The sequence below is a fragment of the Bombus fervidus genome, chromosome 15, assembly GCF_041682495.2.
Source record: "Bombus fervidus isolate BK054 chromosome 15, iyBomFerv1, whole genome shotgun sequence".
NCBI lineage: Eukaryota > Metazoa > Arthropoda > Insecta > Hymenoptera > Apidae > Bombus > Bombus fervidus.
Window position 1 is genome coordinate 9,228,998 of NC_091531.1, and position 17,134 is coordinate 9,246,131.

Here is a 17,134-nt window from a genome sequence, read left to right on the forward strand (position 1 = left end):
AAGTACATCGTTAGTTTATGGTTGTCTATAGCTATAATCAATATAATAATAAATAACAAATAATCGATATACTAGACTAACTAATAATCTGTAGTGGACTATATTACGTTATACTGATATACTATATTTGATCTCAATAAAATTATACGATCCGCAAGCAGAGAATGAATCCCAACGATACGTAGAGGAAGGTCGTGACTACGACTCCTCGTGTCCACCCTCTGATTCTTGGTTTCACACTCGGTCGAGCGGGAAAAGGAGAGGATGACAGGGTGACGAGGCTGGATGAGGCCTAGTCGTGCGTGCAACCCTACATTGTTTGCATTCAGAACTGTTCGAATGACGTTGAACAGAGATAGAGGATGGCAATCCGTGTGAATTATCTCTGCAAATGGTTAGAAAAGTGTCTTCCTGGTTTGGGAACGATGATCATAAAACATTTTTATTCTAGAAATATTAGAGAAAAGTTGTCGCCAATACTTTGTGCCGTGGTCTTAGTGTCAGTAATAATTATTTAATCTGTGTACGAAGACAATAGTACAATTTATGTTTTAGAAACTTTCACGTCCAAAGAGTTGGAGCTTCTCAAGATAAACACATTATCCGCCAGCGTCACGCCTTTCTCTCAATTTATACAACTCGGTCCACAAAAACGAAGAATCGCGTAAAAGAGGGAAGAAAGGAGGTCGCTAAATCTTCATAGTGTTTCAATTACCTAATTGAATTCTCCCGCGTGCCAAGTCAGTCGCCATCGTGGCGTGAGCCAACTGGCTTCCTCGTAGGTTAAAACACGAGTAAACATTCTTAATTTGGCCGACACCATTAAAAGGTAAATAGAAAAATAAGAAATGAAATTTGCGTATGTTTTCATTTCGCCTTTGGTCGTTTTCAACGAACCATCGTAAAAGCTGCGATGGTGAAAATTTATAAAAAAAAAAAAAAAAGAAAAACAGACGACAACAACAACAAACACAGAGGAGCCTAAAAATCGGAAGTAGAGTCTACAATATCTTCCGAAAATATTTTATAGATATACGCGAACCCAAACTCCTCAGACGCAAACAATCAACTGAAATATCGAAGGCTAAAGTGAGAAGTCGGGCAGCTTCCAAAAACATTTCGCAAATGTATCAAAAAAAAAAAAAAGAAAAAAAAAAAGGGAATCAAGAAATGAATCTCAAGCACGAGTATCCAAGACTAGAAATCGGAAGTCGTGTCTGCAACACCTCTCGAAAAAAAGATCTCTCTACAAGAGCGATTATCTCGCAACCCATCGCTATCATTGCCTCACAAGCCATTAACCAAAAACGTCGGGCACCAAGGATCGTTCGCGTGTAACGTTAATTCCGGAGGGGCACACATACGCGCGCATGGATGTACACTTTCGTTGGAAAGTTACAAAACCGCCAGAATCAGGGACGAGGTACGAACGAATTCAACGTTCCGCTTCGGGCCATCGTCTCTCTCTCTCTCTCTCCCTCTCTTTCCCTTTTCATCCTGTCTTTCTCCTTCTCTGGTCCCTTTCCACGGCCCCGGCTACGGTCTGTAAACGTGCATTTTCATCGTCGCAAAATTAGTTCTCTTCCGATGAAAAAGCTTACTTCTATCGGGGGAGAGAGCGCGCGTGCAACCCCCCTTTTTTCCCCTGTGTAGATTGCTTCAAAGCAAATACTCGCCCGGACCCCCCGCCCCTCGCTCTCAAGGTATGGCCCCGCGAGGAAATTACGGGAACCGGAGGTAAATCTAACGAATTTCCATTGTAACGCGATGCAGCCAGCCAGCCTGCAGGCTTCATCTTGATTTTTCGAGACAACGGCAGACTCTTTCAGCCGTGGATGCTGTATATCGATCCGGTTACCGACCATGGGTCTCTTGTGTTTTCCCGTTGTGATTCCTTGGTCTGTTTCACGTAGGTGCACGCGCGTGAAAATTTGATCGAGGGATCGATAGGAACGCGATAGGAATTGGAGTGGTTGAATGCTGAAGATTATGTGCGGATTTTCGTGCCTTTGTGAGAGATCTCTAACACCTCTAAAACTAATGTAATACGCATGAATTTCTTCAAACGTTTATTCAGTGATTCTGGTGGAATCATTGCGATTCAGGATTGCGTATATTTATAAGAAATTATAAAACAGTGGCCGAAGATAGCAAATTCCCATAAAGTCAGTAATCGAAGATACGTTTGTATTTCTGCATCGAAACGAAAAGACTGAAAACCGTGTTCGACATTCTCGCCCATAGCCATCCTTTAACAGCGAGTCAAACATAGACTAACATACAACAACCATGAAATCCCCCAATTATTTCTCTAACGATCGCGGTGGAATCTTCCGCAGCGGCGATCGAATTATTTGTCAGAGCGTCTCGCAAAGCGAAGAAGGCTCAACTCCGCAGAGTAGGAGAGAAAAAGGTCAACAGTTAGTTCCAGTAGGATCGTGTCGCGCAACCACGTCGTCGACAACGGTCTTTACATCATTGTCCCACGGGAATCCATACCATTAACGAGTTTCGAGCTTCTTACTTTCCATCCGCTGAACTCTCGGGGCGATCCTCTGAAGTGTCGCCTAGGCGATGTGCTTCAATCGACAAAGACGGCTTCCGCGAGGCTCGAACCTGCCAATTAAGGTAGTTATCAAATTCAATGGCTCAAAGGGAATCGCTGATCACGAGAACTGAATATAACCAGGGACATCAGGACGCCAGGACTTGCTAACCTTTTTTACGCTGTGTCGTCTTTTAGCCTGTTCCACTTGGAAGATCGATGTAAGAAGCTTCGAGCTTCTTGGATCGCGCCTTATAAACGACTCGCAAGTCGTTTGTGCTTGTCGTCATTAAAACAGCCTTTGCCTTCGTCTGATCGCTTCTTCAGACGTTTAGCGTACTCGCCGATGCTTCGAAGTGTGGGCTTTTCGCTGCTTGGCAATACAAGGAGCGAGGAGAAAAAAATGATTGGAGGATACTCTTAATACAAAGTTATTACGACAGTCCTGTGTACAAAGTGTGCTCGTAAGGATGATATAATTTGCAAGAGGATGAGTTCGGATCTTTTCTCGATGAATTTCCAAGCAACGCAACATAATAATTAACGTTATTGCTAACAAGTTGTGTTCCAACACGGCGAGGCTACCTTTTCTGATAAAACGTCGAAGAAACAAAAATTCTTCCTTCGAACAAAAAAGAGAGAGAGAGAAAGAAGAAACCGGTAAGAGCTTCGGATAATAGAAAGAGTCAACTTGATAATATTTTCAGACAGCCACGTCTCATTTCCAGAAACTGGAACGCCTAAACTAACCTTCGCATTATGAAGTGCAACGAAAGAAGAGAATTGGTCAAGCGTTTAAAGTGTCTCTTCCTTTGACGTCGTTTTGTTAACCAATGGCGATCGTTCGTTGAAAATTCTCCAAGCGACCGTGATTGTCATCGACGCGTGAAAAATATGTAAGGGGTTGAAAGTTACTGCCAACAATGGACTTGGAACAGAGTCCCAGCGTCATTGTTCTCCTGACGGCCATTAACAAGTTCGTAGCTACTTAGCCAACGTCCGCGAGTTTGCAAAGCGATGGCGCTTCAATCGAGAAGCGGCAGTCTTTCCATGTCATCAATTAGCTGGAAAATACCGTGGCACGTCAAAAAGTGAATCATTAACGATCCCCTGGAACGCCGAGGCAGCCTGTTCTTTTCCAATGTTAGCCTGTTCCTCTCGGTTCAACTTGGTCCTCCTCATATTTGTCCTCGTTTCTTCCCTTTAGACATTATTTATTCAAAGATCAATGGTTTCTAGAATCTATGCAACGTTTATTACTTTCGGACTGTCTGTTGTCTTCGCCATCTTTTTTATTTTAGATCCCCAAAGAGTCCCTTTTCAGAAAAAGAAAATGTAAAGATTCCTTATATTTAAATCTATCTATATGTAGCTCTCTCTAATCTATATTTCTAGGGATCGTCCTTTTTATTCTCAGCCTTCATTTACCAAATCCTTAAACCCTTCTCTAGATGCGTTTTTACGAAGACGCAGACTGGATTCGAAACAATTACTCCTCGCAGAGGGTGACAGATGGGTCGATAGCCTTTTCCTGCGTTCTGGCACGCGTTCCAAGTCATGTTCCTCGACCCTTGTACACTCGATTCGCCACTTGTCCAACGGTATGCGACTCGTTTAACGTCGTACAGGCAAATCTTCGTGACAATCCCTCCGTGTTCATCGGCCTGGCAATTCAGAACGCGGTCTCCAGACACGCGGACACTGTTCTCAGGGCCAAAGTGCAATCACCCTCTGCTAGGTTGCTAGAGGGGCAAAGGAACCGCATCGGAGAACTCGACGAGACTTTCCCCTTTCGACTTAATTGGCGGCTTCGAGACTAACGGCGCCGGCCGTCTACGTCGATTGAAGTGCCGCTTTGGCCACGTTCGTCGACTAAGAAGCTGGAAACTCGTTAATGGTCCTCGCGAAACAATCGATCGCCCCTCCGGATCTCGCTCATTTCCTTTTTTCTTTTGTTTTCGAATGGCTACGCGAGTTGACGAATTCTTTTGGATAAAGTGGAGATTCTAATGGACACGGCCTCTATCGAAATTGTAATTCGATTTTTAAAAAATTCAACGTTCCAACAACTTTCTTATCGGCAGCTTCATTTACAGCAATACTTGCGTTATTTTCTAATAAATCACCACGCACAGCAGTTCTATTTGTCACGATCATGCGAAAAAGGTTTAGCAAATTCAGGTTTGAATAGAAATTGATAAATGGACCAAACACTGTGAGCAGAAGAACAACGAAACGTGTGCGGTTAATTAGTTCGATGGTGAGCTACGTATGCGCTAGCTAATTGCGGCGATTAGGTACATAAGCAGCTAGAGGACTGGACTGGAAAGTGGGTCAACATGTTTCAGTTCCGTGAGTGTCAAAAACCGAGTACCCATAGTTTGAAAACCGTCTCAGCTACATAATAGTTTACGAAGATGCTACGCTGTAGTGATTCTGTAGGTTACGTATAGAAATTTAGGTAAGAGTCAGTTAGGTGTCAAAATTTGTGCAAGGTACCATTAGGGGTGAAGAGTATTTCAAATTATAATCGAGATTTTTAATATACGGATAATACAAAGTCAAAGTTTAAGAATTCACAAAGCAGAGGAAAAGATGGTTGGAAATATGGTTAATCAGAAATGTATAACAACCAATATGATGCTTGATATTTACCATAAATGGTTTTATAAAATATACAAGACTGTATAATTTAATAAAAGGCACTTTCCAACCATCTGTTAGAAGCTTAAGCGAGACTTAATGTGACTAACGGACTCTTACGAGCGAACTAAATAAGTTTCACATGAAACTATGTTGCCTAGCTGCTGCACTGGAATCGGCCACTTTTAACGATAGTAATAAGCTACGCTAAGGAATTTATTACACGCGCGACCAGCAGATATAGCATATTCCTAATGGTGCATAATGTCCCGGAACGAGATCGTAATCCAGATGAAGATTACCATTTCGACCATTCAGAACAATTTCGTCTGCTATACGATTACGATCCTTTAAGCTGTTTATTACCGAAGTTAGCAGCGGCTGGGAAATATTTACGCGCTTCCGGCTTATCTGCGACAGTTCTTTTACGGTCCATTCACATGCAAATTAGCCGTATAGCACTAGAATACTACGTAACGATAGGAATTCGACGTTTCTTTGCTTAATGTCTGCCAATCGATCAATTGACCGATCGCTACCCAGTTTTCCTTCTACTGCTTTAGTTACGAACTTTCCAAGTCACTTTTCCTACTTTTACGTTAGCACATTTTAGGATCGATATTTAAACCAAGAGCCAATTTTAATATCGCTTCCAATTTATTTCGGTTGTTTCTAAAAATATTTTCAGCTATTTCTATTCATTCTACAATTCTATTTTCATATCGTTTCCGATCTATTCTAGGGCCTATACTGTATTCTCGTGATCTCTAAAATTTGTATAAACGAGCTCGTGCTTCCTCGAACTTCCTCAAATTATTTTTACAATACGATCGTAATCACACTATGAAATTTTGAAATATACATTCCATAAGCTCCAACAACTTTTGTTCACACCGAATGGCATTTCCCCAACTATTTTTAGCTGCTTTTACCAAATAGAATAGTTACATAACCTCGACAAAACAAACTCCAATTTCCTAACTTCTACCCAGCCCTAAAGGGTCACCATTCGATGATTAATTACGCAAGGAATAAAAGCAATAAGAACAACATGTTCTCCCGTTTTGGCGTTTCCTCCAGAACAGAAGGGACGCGAAGTATAATAATTTATCCGAACACGTGGTGCCTGCATAAGGACAAGATTAAAGCACTGTACACACAGTGTACAGTGCGAGGCTTGTTTCTCCTACGAATATAGAAATACAGCATGATACACCGTTGCGAAGATCGTTATTATGAAGCTTCCATATTCCAAATTCTTATAATTTGAACACCTTCGTACCCCAATTTTTTATAATTGGAAACTTGCACATTCTAAATGTCCTAAACTAGAAATTAAATAGAAAGTAGATGGAAAGTGCACGGCCTATAATTTGTCACTTGTCTAATATCCCATTTCATAATTACACTTCAATTCACTTGCAATTCTTCTAATTTAAACATCTTCATACCCCAATTTTTTATAATTGGAAACTTGCACATTCTAAATATCCTAAACTAGAAATTAAATAGAATGCAGATGGAAAGTGCACAGCCTATAATTTGTCACTATAATATTTATAATAAATATTATATAATATTACATTAGTTAAATTCTGACGCAAGAAGAGGCAGACCTCGAGTTATGCGATGAGGTATGAAAGTATCATCGTATGCAGAATGCTCAAAGATCCTCAGTTGGCTGTACGTTAGCTCTAAAGGAATGATCCACGCCAGCTCGCTATATTTCCACGAGCTATAGCAACTCATTCTGTCCTGGTGTTATTCTCGCGAACGTTTCACGCCAGACTCCGTGCAACAAGGGGTGGATTAAGGTCTTTTGCGCTCCGTCCACAGCCGGGCCAGGCTAATAGAAAGAGGAAAGTGGATCCAATTCGACTGTTTTTCTGGCCTGGATGCCCCGTTTTCACGGCTCGTTGCACGAAACTGAGGGGTGGCATGGCGTGGAGTTCTGTTTGCACCCTTCCATGCACACCCTTCCCTTTGCGAACTGTCGATCGACGGGATGATTTACGACGCTATAATAGCGGCCGGAAATCGTGGCGCCGGTTTTACCGTCCGGTTCAACCCTTTGACGACTTGCGATGTGGTCGAGAACATTTATTAACGAGTAACTTTCCTCGAGTGATCGTCTTGTTACAGTTTTTCCAATTTGGGGATGTTGAAGAGGGGAGATTTATGGATCGCTAGAAAGTGTGTTTCTCGGTGAATCGAAGGTTTTCGGTTGTTTCACAAGAGTATTGGTCTAACGTGGCAATTCTACGTTATGGGACTATAGTTCGATATTCTGTTTCTCATGCTTCGTGTATAATAAATAGAGAATTTCAAGCAGACGTAGTATTTGTAAATTAGGAACTTGAAATTATTATTTCAAATTTATTGTACTATCGTTTTAAGAACACCGACAGAAGTCTCAAAGAGCGTACAATTTTTAGAATTTCCAATATTTGTTTGTCTCGTAAGAAAAATTGTTCTACTTTGAAAATTTCATAAATTGTTCAATAGATCGTGAATTTTGTAGGTTAAATGACGAAATAGGGGGTCTATTTCGAGGATAATGGAGTCGAGTATGAAAAAGGAGCTGTACGCTAATTTATTCCCCGATGGCAGCAAGAAAGGTATTCATCGGCCTGTCACACGGTCGATGCGCGGAATAACAAGATGATTGCGGACGATATAATTTATTCCGCGATTACAGGATAAGAAACAGCAAGAATAACCACTTACAGGCATGCGATGCACCAAGGATGCACGAATGCGGCAGCAGAAAGCAAGTCAGCACTAATGGCCACTTCATCTTCGAATCTGAAACAGTAAAAATAGAAAGAACCAGGTCAGAGATCATCTAATATATTAATAACAACTCCTTAAAGTCTCTCTCGACGTAATTTTAAATTTGTATTATTAGCTCACAATTTAGTATGTACACGGAGACAGATACAAGAGTCTGGTCGTTATACAGTTTGGCAACTTATTCTGGAATTTTTCTTTCCTTCGCAAAAATGAAGATATAAAAATTCGTTCCACTTTCAAACAAACATTCAGCATTTCAAAATACATTTTCATGATTAATTTTATTTTAAAACTTTTACAAACCTGATACTTTTTTAAAATTTCAATAATTGCGCCAGCAGTCGTTAGAAACTTCCTTGCTTTAATTAATAATGTTCGCTTCCATCTCGTCAGATTTGTCTTCCCAAATTTTTGTAAACGCAAACCTCAAGATTCCAGCGATTGCATCAATAGCTATTATTATATATTGAGAGTGTAACAGCCAAGTTTCAGATACTTAAGAGCCCAGAAACTCAGTTACGAACTGTCTCCCCCAAGGAAAAATAGTCCATCACCGAATTTCCAAACATCTGATGCATCGAATGCTCGGCACAGGGGTCATTATCCGGTCTCTGTCGAGCAAAAGAATGACCAGTGGAACAGTTTTGGCTGGCGTGGGCCTTCCCCTAATTGCAGGCCATCGATGTTTGGAAACGAACACGGTGGTTCACATTAATTCGCCACGAGTGTGCTGTTTCTCAGAGTTTCGTGAGGGGTTGTTGAGTAAACCGTACAACCTGGATAAGTATAGAAGGCCAAAGCTTGATATTAGGCTGAACGTCTGCTCAGCTCTCTCCACTCTACTTTTCTGTCATTTCGAATCGATCAGCTCGCCTAACTGCTTCCGCTGTTAGGCTCCAGCAATGGAAGGCTTTTTATAAGTGACGTTAATGTCTAGGACGTGTTTCTTGGGAATAGGTAATTAGAAAGGAGAATTTCAGACGTCTGCCTTCGGGGAACGAGGCGATTGGCAATCGTGATGAGGTTAGGGGATTGCGTAGGTGGCGCCACTTACGAATTTCGATCAGTTATGGTTAGTTTATCGACGCATATAATTTATTAGTAGTCTCAGTGATCCTTGGATTTCCATATTTCAATGATAGTCCGATTTTGACAAACAACAAACAATTTTTTAACGATTTTGAAAGATATTTAGATAAATTAACCGCATCGTTTCATTGTACGCGTTAGCAGTTACATCTTACAATTCGACAATTTTGTATTTCTACATGATAATGGATACGTCGAAGACAAACTTAATAAGTCGTACAATATCGTTAATGAGGTGTAGAAAGAAACTTTTTGTAATTTGTCTCAGCAGTTCGAGTACGGAGTCATCAAACGAAATAAATCAGGCGAGCTCTCTCGGCCCAATTTCAAAGTCCTAGAAGCAGGCAATGGAACAGGGGTATCGTTCGTAGGAATCCAATTCAATGCAATCGAGCGAGAGCGACGCGAAACAATTCGCGACGATGGAAGGGAGATCAATGTTTCAGGAATATCGAACCGGAGGGTAGCCATAAATTCGCCATCTCCTCGAGATCCTTGGAAACCGCGTCACGAACAAACAGTTCCGTCGCGTCCGTGGCGCATCTTCCATCTGATCTTCCTTCCTTTTGTATTGAGAGAAGAAAAAAGACGCTAGCAATGAGAACATGGAGAGAAAGCACGAAGCTAATATCCACGGGCAAACTTTTATTTTTCTTTATTATCTGGATATCATGAACGACCTATCGACGATCTCTGGTATCTGACAAACTCTATTCTCCGGTCACATTCTTTCGTGTGTGACTCGCGAAGAAATATATGTGTTGGATTAGCGAGCGATTAAAAAATACAAATTTGCACAAATATCTGCAGACTTCTAGTAACATTCACGTCTGTTTCTTCATTCTTTGCATCTCCTGTAACCAACATGAGCTTAACTTCTATCTCTAATTTCCGAAAAGAAAGAAGAAATCAAGCCCATCCTTTCGAAAATCCGAATTATACTAATCACATCGACACCCGCTTAACCCATCCTGCCCACTTTCTCCCACCTAATCAACCCTTCTATATTTGCCCGCAATCTCTAAAAAAGTATCCACCAGTTTCCAAGAACAATAGCAGAAGATCAGCCAGAGGGAGAGCAGAGGGCTATCTCCGACAAAACATTGCCCGCAGAACACAACGCAGTGGAGGAGAAAAGGACAGTGTCATCACCGCGAACAGCACAAAGAGACGCGGCTAAGTGGAAGAGAGTCCGGTAATTTGCTTTCACCGCGAAGAATAAAAAGGGGACGGACGATCAGTGGGCGGATTAAGGAACGCTGAGATTTTCGAAGGAGCGGAAGCTAGCAACGCGGAAACCGGACGTCGAGCAAGGTCTTCCCTTGCTCGTAAGGACAGAAACGGACGGGAGGAGAGTGGAGCTAATATCCTGCAGGAAGAGGAGTCTTTATTTTTCTTTATTAGCCCGGCAACAATGGCGGAGTACGCGCGCCAGTGTCAATGGTCTGGCTTTTCGCAAGCTCGAGCAAGCCTGCGAGCCAACCAAGCGAATAGGACGAGGCCGCATCTGCGGATTCCCCCAGCCAGGGTGGTTCCCCGTCGTCTGCGTCAGAGGAACACATAGCTAGTGGCTACAAGCTGGAAAAGAGTTATGGCAGACCCGGGCAACACGGAGTGGAATGATATTAAAAAACCGAGGGAGGAATTGCGTGGCTTCCACGACACTGTATCACCCGTCGAATTAATGTTGCAGTAAGGACACCTGCTTGTGGCGGATCAGACGCGGGATGACTGTTCTTTGCGATAAACAGCTGGGTCTTCGTATATCTGATTCTGCTTGGATTTTGTGCTTGAATAGTTTTCAGGTGATTAAGGATAATTGAAGAGATTCGTGAAGCCAGTCTGCTATTTAGCTGGATGTTGTGTTTCTATGGTTCTGGAATATTTGCCAGTAACCGAGGATGTTTATTAGATGAATCGTATACACAGATGGATTTTTGGTTGACTGTTCTTTGAAGCTAAACAGCTGCGCCTTGGTATATCTGACGATGGTTGAATTCTGTATCTACATAGATTTTGTGTTTGTATGGTTTTAAGATGTTTGAAGATAACTGAGAAGATCCGAAAATGAAAAACACTCTCGCTCTAAGAGAGTCTCTGAAAAGTGTCCATATCAGAGCCAACGCACCGAGCGTTATCTGTAATCAATAGCATCGCGTCTCACAGTGGCAAAGGATGATCCCAGAGCGTCGCAAAACGAGAAACGCGAGGAACGTGTACATAAGGAAGCGAAGGCGTACGTGGCGAAGACGAAGTCGGAACACAGAATACAGTACAAAGAGAAAAAAAAAACTGAAAGGGGAAAACAGGGGAAGCCCGGCTCCCAATGTACGCAGGATAGAAAAAAAGAAAGAACCGAGAAATGGAGGCAGGCGACGAGGAGAAGGAAAGAAAAAGAAGCTGGACGATGCCAGTTAGAAGAGAAACAGACCAAGGAAAGAAGAGAAACATCGCCTAGAGCGTCTCTTCGTGAGTTCCCCTGCTGTCTGCCCCTGGTGACTAGGCAACCAACCTCGCTACGACGCTCTTCGGAACACTTGCTGGTTTCTTCCCTCTTGAACTCTACCTGCTGGCTCCTTTAAACAGCCGTGTGACGCTGTCAGCCACCGTATTACATTCCGTACGCGCTCACACGGTGTTCCCTTAGCGCCTACATGTGTAACAGTCGTTCCAGCCATAGGTGCATCCTAATAGTATAGTCTTTTTTTTTTTTTTTTTTATCAAATAATAGGATTTTAAAAGCGAACGTATGAAACACCGTTTATTTCTTGAAGAAATTGTACACAATGACGAATGGACTGTCGAATTTCAGACATTTATGAGGAATTTAAAATTCCCAAGGATAAAATTCCCATGGAAACGAAAACCAAACAAAATAAGAATTTCAGTAACTCTTTAGCTATTTATTGACAACTGCTGAATCAAAAAACTGCTCCACTGTAAATAATAGAAACTCGTCATATCGCTCTCCTATAGTATTCAGAAACCATCAATCCTAAAAACAACGAACTGATGATATCTCATCCGATAAATTTAATTCCGTTGCCTTGGGAGATTTGAAAATCGTGATCTCATTTGCATGCATGCACATGGAAAGAAATGCGTTGGAATACGAATCCATTTGTACGGCATCCTGAGGGACGCGATACCGAATAACACGATCCCCTGTGTCGACAACCCCATAATCCAGCCATACACTGTGCGTGCCGTTGCCCGCAGTCTGCGTTATGATACGCGTCGGATTATGTACGCGGCTTAATGTCCCTGCTGACATGGTCGATCGTTGTAACGACTTCACCAATGCTACTACACTTGAGATTGAAACATTTCAAAGAAAATAATAGTAAACTGTATCTAATAATTACTAGATTGCACAAGGTAAACCAGTGTCCCAATATTAATGTAACGGGTCAAATTCAATCCTAAATTGCCTAAAAGTTTCTAATGGATAGGCGAGCTTAATTACATCAAATATCTTCGAATTTGGAGATCCCACTGTGTGTAACAAAGATTTCTGCAGCTTGCAGAGCAAAATTCCATTCCTTTCGTAGATGTCACTTATTGCGATAATTTCGTCTGCCATAAATTCGTGACAAATGTAACGTAACAACGACAAATACATTATCTTATTCTACTTCTCTTCAAAATATACAAATTTAAATAAAATTCGGTACTGTGTACCAGTTTAAAGAGAGGCAGAGTTTTATATAATATTTCGTAGCGCAAGAAGTTCTCGCGTTTCGGATTTAATATAACGTTCATCGCATTGTTGAACTTACCCCTTCGAGGAGTAAAATTTAGCCTCGCAAACCTGCACATTTAAAATTTATTACACAAGTCGAGAATGTCTGACGTGGGTGGGGAGGGGGTGGCTGAGGGCGGTGGTAGACTCGAGGAATTTGTAATTTAAAGCAAAGTAAATTCCGCGTAAACGCCAGTTTATAATTCTAAATAACTCTCTCTGTACAATCGATGTTAATTCGCGAATAAAATCTAATTAACAACAATGCGCCCCGCTCATCTCCTGAATCATCATATTTTTATTTCATTTTTCCTTTACCTAATTATGAAATTAAACAAACCAGTAAAACGAGGTAGATCACGAAAATGCAAAATATTGGACAACTTAAAAGATTGGGTCAGATCTTTTATCGTCGTCAATAGATACCCCGATAAAATCATGTTACAGTAAGCTCTGTTAGGCTTCTCGCGTGTAATAATAACAGATTTGACGGTAAAATAAATGAAATATTACAAATGAACTTTACAAATAAATTTTACAAATTAGAAATCGTCCTGTACCTTCATAAAATTCGCTAATATTATTAGTTGATAAATTACTGTGCTAAATGATTCAGATCTGGTAAACTGTCATGTCCATTGGAGATCTGGCATCAATAACACAAGAACTGCAGATGTTACTAGATCCATAAACCTCGCTAGACCTCTCCACGTCATAACTGATACAAAGTACCAATACATACAAGCTGTTAATCCCAGCAACAGCTAAGAAATCTCATCCACGTCATAAATCCACTTAAGGGCCAGGCTCAATCCTCGGTAAAGCCCTATTCCAGTCATAAATTCGCCGATAGCTGGCTGGCTCATGCATCATTAGGGAAATTTCGCGATCAACGGCTAACGCCAACGGGCAACCGATTACACTAGTTTCACTTCCCAGTCAACTAATTCACGATTGCTTTTAAACGCTTCAAAAACATAATAGCCACTAAAAATATTAACAGGAAGCTTTATAATGTATCAATCTTTTCTTGGTATTGTATTCTTCAATCCTTCAACGCTATGAACTCATATATGAGATTTAAAAAATTATATCACGCGTTACGCACTGAGTCTGTCAGGCAAAGTAGGGATATTTAGTTATTCCTTGTTATTTTCTGCGATTAGAAATAGTTTTATTTCGATATATACCCTTTGTTAAAATGTTTATTTTTTGGAATATTCTTGTTTCTAAACGCTGCAGTGAAAGCCTCCGACGGGAACAGACGTTTTAGTTTGAGAACGATATCGGGATGAAATAGCACGCTTCGATGATGGCCCTGCTTGATTTCACTTTTTTTCGCCCCATGGAAACGCGACGAGATATTTCCACGACACGAAAATTTCGCCAATAACATCGAATTCGCGACGTCATGTCACCGTGAAATCATTACAGCTGGTGATCGTTAAAATTAATGGACTCCTGCGTCCCGTGCTATATTTCCATCGTTAATGAGACGTACCCGTGACAGGAAATAAACGATCGAGCATACCTACCCATCGAAATGTTATTAAATTCGGTTCGCTTCTCCGCGTCATACTTTCGAATCAACGATTGATTAACAATTATAGTACCAGTCTTACTTTTCATGGACATAGACAATTTATGGTCATTTTAGATACAATTTTTCAGTTTTATAGAAATACTTCTTGAAGTTTGTATACATCAAGTTTCGAAACACCAAAATTCAGGATACGAAACATAACAATTTTTGTAGAATATAAAATATACTTCTATTTTCGAGTTCTACTTTTCCATTTGCGTTTATGAAGCTACAAATTTACATAAACTTCAACACAAATTTCACACGATCATATTTGTCTTTCACTCCCCCCGCAGCCTCAAAAAAAAAAAAAGAAAAAAAAGGAAAAAAATGAAACTAGACGTTCCGGCTGTATCGCACAGGAACAACTCGGCTTATTTTCTCGGTGCCACGTTCGCATGCATCGTGTACAGATTGAAATCCAACGAGGCATCGATCGAGACGCGACGAAATTCCACGGAACGGGGTCGATGGCACGCACGGGGAAACCTGGCTGCTCCTGCGAGCAGAAATACCACCGTGGAATCCTGCGTTTTTTCTCGTCAGATATGGGGCATAGCTGGATTAATAGTTGATCTCCGCTCCCAAAAATCTATCTTGTGCAACGAGCACAAGAAACATTTTTCTCGCGTGTAAACAATAATGTTTCATGATCTTGGTCACGTGATCTGTGTAAAACAACGGCGTCACAGTAGGTTTCCCTCGATCAGATGACTTTGTGACACAGAATGATCGCTTCAGACCAAGTTTAGAATTTTCACCAGTGAACTTATTCGTCTGTAACAACTGAATTTGTTATTTTATTTGCTGCAATCTTGAAGAATGACTAATAGCTTGATTTTTTAATTTCCGACGAAATTTAACGCTAGCCTCAATACCGACTCGAATTTACTGCTAAAATGTTTATGGCTTTTTAAAACAAGAATTTTTAACTAGATATCGACGGAAGAACAGACGGTCGAACGATTTATTTCCGCTTTTACGATTCGTTACGTTTTACAATCGACTAAGGAAACCTGTAAATACAAGAACCAATGAAGTATAAAGCATAGGCCACTACACTATACACAAAATGTAAGAGAAGTAGGGAGAAGTAAAGAAAAACAAATGGAATTTCTTGAATAGGAAGTCGGATGATGCCGGTGATTCAAAAGCACGAAGTGCGATATTTTATCGTCGTCACGTTTCCTACTGGCCCTTGTACACGTGTAAATAATTCACGTTACGGTTACGTATGTGCTTCGCTATTTTCTTTAGCACTTTTCCTAAAATTATTCTACGATATTTTAGGGATTATACAGTTTCACAGACTGAACAATTTTTTTTATATCAGTATCATCTAAATTTAATTTTAATTATTTAATTTATATAATTATATTATTCGAGGATGGAGTAAAAAATATAATTCAAACTACTTTAATAATAAATTGTACGAGGCAAAGGAAACGGAAAATGATATAACACGGTAGAAGGAAGGAAGCAAATCATGCTAGATACGAAGCTCGATTTGCGCTAACAGCCAAACTGCAGCTTAGTCAAATATTGCTCAATGGCTTTCAAATGAGCCAATGCATAGCCCCGTTCACGTTCCAATCATGTACAACGCGTTGAATAATATTTGTCGTTGTAGTATGAATGAGGCATCCATGTAAATAGTCGGAACGAAATTACATTTGAATAATAAATTTTCCGCCGGAATAAATTTTTCTGCAAATATTTTTATTCCTGTCTCGAACTGTCTCGGTACGCTATACAACCCAGACGATGCTATAGACACGAAGGAAATCTTTAACCTATAAATATTATAATTCGCCTCTTCAGGCCTCTTAAAATATTCTTAACAAGCCTTGCAATTCATTTCGCAAAATGCTCGTTCCTCTCTGGAGCACTGATTTATAAATAAAAAGGAAGAAGGGAAAAGAGGAGAAAAGAAGAGCACGAAAAGAGAAGAGGAGGAAATATAAGAAAAGTCCGTTGCCCTAGGACCAATTACGAGCGAAACCTTGACAATCGTAGTCAAAAGAGAGCGTAATCCTGAGAAACGTTCAAACGAGCAGCGTTTCAACAACGACGCCATAAATTAATGCGCGACAGAACGGGGCGACTTCCCCCGAAAAAGCTCCAAAAAATAACAAAGAAAAATGGAACAAAAAAGAGAAGCGATCCAGTTATTCTCCACGGGGCCGGAAATTTCCGGAAACACGAATTTTCATTGTGCCCCGAGCGGAGGTATCCGGAAACGATAACAACGAGCCACATAACCGTGCGGATAAACAATAGTCGACAAACAACGGGCGAGAATTCTGCATTTCAGGGGCTCATCGTGGCCCGCCAATAATGGACGCCCGAACGGGACACGTTTCTACGTTGAAACAACTCTGCAAGCCCATCGGGATCAGGAGGAGTGGAAGAGCGGCGCACTCGCTACAAGATACGCTTCTATGCTTCACGATGCCGAGGTGGGAATATTTTTCGTGGCACTTGCTGTTTTTTCCCAAGGGATACGTTCCAACGTTCGGTGTGAGATTTGAGATTTTTATGTGGAAAGAAGCTTTTTGGGTAGGAATACTTGGATTTTAAGGTTAGGTTTGCATAATAGATACGCAGCCACGCTTTTATGAATATTAACATAGGTATTAAAAGAATTTGTGCAGAAATTTTGTTATAAAGTAATTTTTAACAACTGTTGTGATTTTGTTTCGGAGATAATCGTTCGTATTTTTCAAAGAGAAAGAATCTT

At 40.8% G+C, this 17,134-nt stretch overlaps 1 protein-coding gene across 4 annotated transcripts in view; it reads right to left on the reverse strand.

Moving 5' to 3' along the window:
- LOC139995122 (uncharacterized) overlaps nt 1-17,134 on the reverse strand; it is a 325,767-nt gene that overhangs the window by 149,489 nt on the left and 159,144 nt on the right. For all 4 annotated transcript variants that reach the window (XM_072018308.1, XM_072018309.1, XM_072018311.1 and 1 more), the window contains one exon: nt 7,916-7,993. In XM_072018308.1, coding sequence (XP_071874409.1) covers nt 7,916-7,985 — 70 coding nt within the window. In that variant the 5' untranslated portion in view covers nt 7,986-7,993. The remainder of the gene's footprint in view (nt 1-7,915; nt 7,994-17,134) is intronic.